The sequence below is a fragment of the Helianthus annuus genome, chromosome 16 (genome assembly GCF_002127325.2).
Source record: "Helianthus annuus cultivar XRQ/B chromosome 16, HanXRQr2.0-SUNRISE, whole genome shotgun sequence".
Taxonomy (NCBI): Eukaryota; Viridiplantae; Streptophyta; class Magnoliopsida; order Asterales; family Asteraceae; genus Helianthus; species Helianthus annuus.
In genome coordinates, this window is record NC_035448.2 from 158,164,918 (window position 1) to 158,171,848 (window position 6,931).

Genomic DNA, 6,931 nt, shown 5'->3' on the forward strand with positions numbered 1-6,931 from the left:
TAGGCTGAATTTCTCTAACACTTTCTCAATGTACTTCTCTTGAGAGAGTGTCAAAGAACCATCTTCTTTGTTTCTGAAAATACTCATCCCGAGTATTTGGTTTGCAGCTCCCAAGTCTTTCATCTCAAATTCTTCAGACATTTGTTTCTTCAACTTCTTGATCTCTGTCATGTCTGAACCAGCAATTAACATATCATCCACATAGAGTAGTAGAATGATATAAGCACCCTTGAACTTCTTGATGTAACAACAATGGTCATTGTCACATCTCTTGTAACCAGCTCTTCCCATGAAGTTATCAAACTTCAAGTACCATTGTCTGGGCGCTTGTTTCAGACCATACAAACTCTTCTTCAATTTGCACACCAAGTTTTCTTTGCCTTTAACCTGAAAACCTTCTGGTTGTGTCATGTATATGTCTTCTTCTAGGTCACCATGTAGAAAAGCTGTCTTGACATCTAGCTGCTCTAGATGCAAGCCTTCTGCTGCTACAATGCTGAGAACCAGTCTAATGGTAGTCATCTTCACCACTGGAGAGAATATTTCATTGAAATTAATTCCCTCTTTTTGTTGAAATCCCTTGACTACTAATCTTGCTTTGTACCGTTTGGTACCATCATGTTCATCCTTGACCCTGAAAACCCATTTGTTCTGAAGAGCCTTCTTCCCAGATGGAAGCTTTGTCAAGTGCCAGGTCTTGTTCTTCTCAAGCGACTTCATTTCATCTTTCATTGCAAGCTCTCACTGCAATGAATCTTTCAACCCCATAGCTTCAGAGTAACACTGGGGTTCACCATTTTCTGTCAAAAGTATGTAGTTGACTGATGGTGAGTACCTGTTTGGCGGTCTAGTGGCTCTAGACGACCTTCTTGGTTGAACTTGAGGTGTTTCTAGGGAGTTTGGAGTTGAAGGAGTAGCTTCTTCCTCCGAATCATTACTAGAATCATCCCCTAAGCTCCCACTGTCGCTTGACTCATCCCCATTTTCTGGAATGTCGACTGAAGCTTCTTTTCTTGTCTCACCACTTTCAAATTCAACATATTCTTTTTGAACTTCTGGTCCTTTGGTGTTTCTGTCTTTGTATAATTCGTTTTCCACTACGCCAAAATAGGGATATAGCTACACCAAAAAAGTGTGACTATATGTGTTTCGCCACACATATTTTTTTCATATCAAGTGTGACCAAAGCTCGAGTCATCATAGGTATGATACAGCCACACACACTTTTCAGTGGCCTTAGAGCTTAAAAGTGTGGCTAAAGGGTAACAACATTTTTGGTTAAAATCTAGCATTTCCTTAATTAAGTGTGGCTAAAGGGTTGCAATAGCCACATAAATTTAATTAAAGTGTGTCTCTTGTATTATATAGTCACATATATTTACTAAAAAGTATGTTTTAGCCACATCAATTGAATAAAAGTGTGACAAAAAGAGTTGTAATCAAACATTTTGTCTATTAAGTATGGCTAAAAGGTAGCAATGACCACATGAATTTATTGTAAGTGTGGCCGGTTCTATTACATTGTCACATGAATTTATTGTAAGTGTGGCTATTATCTAACTTTTGGTCACATATATATGTTTTTCCTATGACATTTGTTATCAGTTCGTCACACAATAAAAAAAAGTAATGATGGTGTGGCTATTATCTAACATTTTGTCACACATATATGTTTTCCCGTGACATTTGATATCATTCCGTCACACAAACAAAAAACAAAGTGATGAAAGTGTGGCTAATTGTTATGTATAGCCACATTAAATTTTGTAATTATAATCATGGCTATTGTCTAACCTTTGGTCACATATAACTTTCTTTCCCATGATGTTTGGTATCATTCTGTCACACAACAAAAAACAAAGTAACTATGGTGTGACTAGTGGTTATTTATAGCCACACCAAATATTGTAATTTTAAGTGTGGCTATTGTCTAACATTTGGTCACACATAATCTTCTTTTCCCATGACGTTTGGTATCATTCCGTCACACAAACAAGAAACAAAGTGACTAAGGTGTGGCTAGTGGTTATTTATAGCCATGACATTTTGTAATTTTAAGTGTGGCTATTTTCTAACCTTTTGTCACACATAATTTTCTTTTCTCATGACCTTTGGTATCATTCCGTCACACAATAAAAAGCAAAGTAATTATGGTGTGGGTAATGGTTATTTATAGTCACACAAAATATTATAATTTTAAGTGTGACTATTGTCTAATCTTTGATCACACATAACTTTTTTCCATGACATTTGGTATCATTCCGTCACACAAACAAGAAACAAAGTGACTATGGTGTGGCTAATGTTTATTTATAGTCACATGAAATTTTGTAATTCTGTGTGTGGTTGTCTAAACTTTGGTCACACTCTTTTTATGTGGTTTTATGTGACTATTTTCATGTAAAATGAGAAAACTAAAAACCAAATGCTATTAACAATAATAACCCAAAATCCATACATAAGTTTTTAATATAAATAGTAATACTAATTATAAACATTAACTTCTAATCAAAACCTATCTACAAAAGTTACAAAGGAAAACGACTTTACACATAAACTAATAACTATTTCAAGACTGTTTTCTTCAAGTCCACATACATACTCACTGTTTTGGACTTAAAAGTGCTGCAAATTTGCATCCATGGGTTCATGGCCACATTACTGCTGTTGTGATGGGGAGAAAATTTGTAACTGGTGGCCGGTTTTGATGTTGTATGATTCTCCAAGTGTTTAATTCATGTTGCTGGTAATCTCAAACAATGCATCGGAAACCTGTTGTGAGTATCCTTCACGAAGAGCATAGTGGCGTGCCATTATTCCTGATAAAGACGTAAATTCCGTAACAATAGCAGCTGAGAGGTTAGACATAGCGAGTGATGCAGCTTCATGAACAATCTGAAGCTTATCTTCACTTAGCCCTAGGGCTGACCCGAGTTCACTAACGGTACTCTCGACCCGTATCATTTTGTCCTCCATCGTTCCAAGTTTCTCCTGTAAATTTCATCTTCTTAGAGAGAGAAACCAGACATATACATGTTATTTTATCAATACGAAGAGTAGGAAAAAAATGAAAAAGAATTCCATTCAGTTGACCCCGGAACTCTGAAAACCTTTTACTAGTGTCCAATTCATAAAAGAAATTAGCATCTTCATATCGAGCTCTACGATAAAGAAAATTACTCGACTATTTCAGTTAACTATACATTTATACTACACAGATAAGAAACCGAAACAAAGAAAGGTGACAATGCAAACCTGAGTAAAACTTCATTTCCTTTCCTAACAACTGATTCATTAATTGCTCCATTTGCAACCTGAGAAGAAATTAACAGCGTTAAAAAATATAACTTCAAATTTAGTGATTGCGGTTTAGAGCTGATAATATATCTTACAGCAATGAAATACGCAACAGACTTTCGTTCGTGTCCGTCAACGCAAAGTACTTCTGATGCTTCTGCATAACCTGCAGGATAAACTTAACTCAATAATAGATACAATAATCGTCTTTATAGTAGATTGTAACAAATTTCTAATAGATGTTTAGAAGAACACGATACCATTACTAACAGATCTTTCGGGAGCACTAGGAACGACTCTGAGAATTTTCCGAGCACGGGAACAGGTGCTTCGACAAGGTTTACAACCTAAGTTCATTACCACAAACAATCAGTTACATTATTGAAAAAAATGAAAATTAAGGAAGATAATACTAACTTACTATAACTAGTTACCTCATCAAGTAAGTTGCTTTGCATCACAAGACATCCGTCAACACCATTTGCTAAATAATTGGCTTGTTCTACAATTATTTTCTTCCGTTGCTGCAATAAGAAAGTTATTTTAGCATGCAGCTTTTTACGCATGATTGATAATAGAAAAGATATGCACTTAAGTCACCTCAGTGTCTACAGAAATTCCGGCTTGTTGCATTACATTAGCGTAAGACTCTGCGCTATCGATCTGCATGAAATTCCACATATATTAGAAATGAAAACAATTATTTTTGAATTAGTTAAAGTTAATATATCACACATACCAAGGTTGTAGCCGATGCTGTATTCCGTAGACCGTGAGAAAGTTACCACTGCAGTAAAAAAGGATGTGACGAGTGATATAAAAAATAAGATAATGCTATATTGCTATGTGACCATACACTAGGTTTATTGAAATAGACTCATGAAGAAATTTATAAAATAATATAAAGTAAGGAAATGCATGAAGTGACCGCTTGCCTGAATATACGCCAGCAAATGCAAAAGGAACAACTGCATCCCCATGGAGTGCCAAAATCCAACGAATAGTCTGCTAAAGATGACCTAGATGATACAAGAATTATCTGATTATTCACACGTTAAAAAGTGTAAAGTTCGATACAGCAGATAACTACTTAAAAGAACTGTAACTTGAATCAACAAAGTTGTAATTCGAGAAAAAGTTATAATTAGGTTTATTAAGTGTTATATATATTCAAGAACCAGGACGCGCCTCAGAATTCCAACGCGTGGACTTTGGTAACGACACTTTAGCAATTGCACCTGGCAACTCCTTTGATAAAACCTATAGGAAATATATATAACACCAAATTACTAATTGATATAAACAATCATAATAATAATATGAATGAAGAAAACCATCACTAACAATAATAAGAATTCGCGCAGTCCAGAATTGCATGATCCTAAAAACAAAGTGTGTTTCGTTTATTGTTGTTATATCTCTCATTTCTGCCATTGCCCAATATCAGCACTATATAATAGCATAAATCAAATCATTAAAGGGGTCTGCAATAAAATTTTATCACCTATTTTCTTTTAAAATCCACCCAAAACATCATTTTAGCTATATTCTTTCTTAAACATATTTACCAGTAAAAATGTATAGTAATTCATTTAAAAGTTGACAGAAAGACGAGGAAGATGACATGATGTTAGCACTTTAAAAACCTCAAAATGATGTAGTAACATCAATAGTGAGTGGCATATGCATTTCCAATACCAGCAACAACTAACTCGATAAGAACAAATAAGTCTAAAAATCAATCATTAAACCAACAAATATACAACAGATACAATATATACATTCTCCTCATCCAATATGTATTCTGGTTTTCACAAATAATCAATCCACATTTCATAGTAACAATCCATTTGATTCAAATTCATCTATTATTTTTCATATTCATCTAACACACATCTTAAATTCATTCAACCAATTCAACAACTCAACAGCATAACGAAATGCAATTAAAAACAGACAACTGATATTGTAAAAACTATATAACAACAATACCTTTAATAGCCTCTCTTAGGTTAAATCCAATACCAATACCAATACTCTTCCATAACTATTTCCCCCTTTCCATACCTTTTTTCCTTTGTCGCTCTTCTTCGAACTAATAAACATAACACAAATCCACAATTCATACAAAAATAAACACATTCAACCAACAATCAAACAAAATATAGCACAATTACATAACCCTAAAGGTCTAGGGTTCGTTTCTAACTAGATGAAGACTTTTGGTTGCTTTAAAAACGCCTTCAAGTCGGCGAATAGATGCAAGAAGCAGAGTAGATCATTAGAACTGTTGATATTGTAAAATAAGATTGTATTTGTGTAACAACTTACTTGTTTGGCCGGTTTTGATCAGATATTAGAACCTTTTGCTGTGGTTACAAGTACAGAGAAGAAGAAAGAAACCCTAGATAACTTGATTTAGTTTCTAATTTAAACACGTGTTATCCACCACTATAGTCTATAGGCACCACCAGCGGTTGCGGAGATATCGCCAAACCAAATCACGCCCTAGATCAGTTTGCGTGCTTTAGAAAAGCTTGAACCCCATGCTGATGTCATAAAGAAATTAGGATACAGAAGGCAGTGGAAGAACGAAGATCAACAAAGAGAAGCCACTGTGGACTATTGGAGCCTTTTAGCCACATATAAAAATATTAAGTGTTACTATTAATTTCTTATATCACACATAGAATGTTTCACTGTGATCGTTAATTAGTTTTAGCCACACATAATAACTTTAACTATTATCATAAATTACATATAGTCACTATTTTTTTTTCGTTCACTAAGTGACTAATAAACACTACTCGTTGGTCACACAAAATAATATATGTAGCCATTTGTATTAGTTTTTAGTCACATCATTAAACAAATACAATGACACTTCGTCACATTTGACCACACTTTTGGAGTGTGGCTAGTAAATATCCCATTTTTTTCTTAAGTGTGGCTAAATGTTATACAATGGTCACATGGAGCAATTAAATTGTGACCATAGACTATTAATAGTCACATGCTTATTTGTTTTGCCATGACCATTGATCACTTTTTAGCCACGCATCAAAACTTTAACTGTGACCATAATATAAGTGGTCATATGTATTAGCTTTTAGCCATATCATTAAAAAAATACCAAGACAATTGGTCACATTTGGCCACACGTTTCGACCGTGGCTAGAAAATGTCACGTTTTAAGGTGAAAGTGTAGTTAAATGTTTCGGAAATGTGTGTGTTTTTGTCACATGAATACAAAATCAAGCAAATACCATGGCGGTTGATCACATTTGGCCACATTTTTCAATTGTGGCTAGTAAATGCCATATTTTTTTCTTAAAGTGTGGCTAAAAGTTTTGAATTATTATACAATGGTCACATGAATAAATAAAAAGTGTGGCTAAAAGTAGGCTAGAAGGTTTTAAAAGTCATTAATGACCTTTAGCCACATATTTATTTGAAAGTGGCATCAAGATTTTTAAAAAAGTGTGGCCATACGTCATATTTGGCGTAGTGTTCATTGAAGACGACATTTTTGCTTCTGATTACTTTTCTGCTTTCATTATCCCAAAGCTTGTAACCCATCTTTTCTGACCCATAACCAATGAATGTGCACTTCTTGGACTTTGAGTCTAACTTA

At 34.4% G+C, this 6,931-nt stretch overlaps 1 protein-coding gene across 15 annotated transcripts; it reads right to left on the bottom strand.

The window, feature by feature from the left end:
- Window positions 1–2,441: 2,441 nt before the first annotated feature.
- Window positions 2,442–5,947, bottom strand: LOC110916383 (glycine--tRNA ligase, chloroplastic/mitochondrial 2). 15 transcript variants are annotated; one of them, XM_035985875.1, is made up of 13 exons: window positions 5,629–5,947; window positions 5,290–5,392; window positions 4,642–4,724; window positions 4,486–4,557; window positions 4,233–4,316; window positions 4,037–4,084; window positions 3,898–3,960; window positions 3,732–3,821; window positions 3,558–3,644; window positions 3,393–3,463; window positions 3,256–3,314; window positions 3,111–3,161; window positions 2,442–2,991 (listed from the first exon to the last, which is right to left on the bottom strand). In XM_035985875.1, exons 7-13 carry the CDS (start codon window positions 3,928–3,930, stop codon window positions 2,939–2,941), a joined length of 444 nt encoding a protein of 147 aa, XP_035841768.1. In that variant the 5' UTR covers window positions 3,931–3,960; window positions 4,037–4,084; window positions 4,233–4,316; window positions 4,486–4,557; window positions 4,642–4,724; window positions 5,290–5,392; window positions 5,629–5,947; the 3' UTR covers window positions 2,442–2,938. The 15 variants fall into 15 exon arrangements, with proteins under 15 accessions (XP_035841768.1, XP_035841765.1, XP_035841769.1 ...); XM_035985872.1 differs by having other exon boundaries at window positions 4,642–4,746; XM_035985876.1 differs by lacking the exon at window positions 5,290–5,392 and having other exon boundaries at window positions 4,642–4,746.
- Window positions 5,948–6,931: the final 984 nt, after the last annotated feature.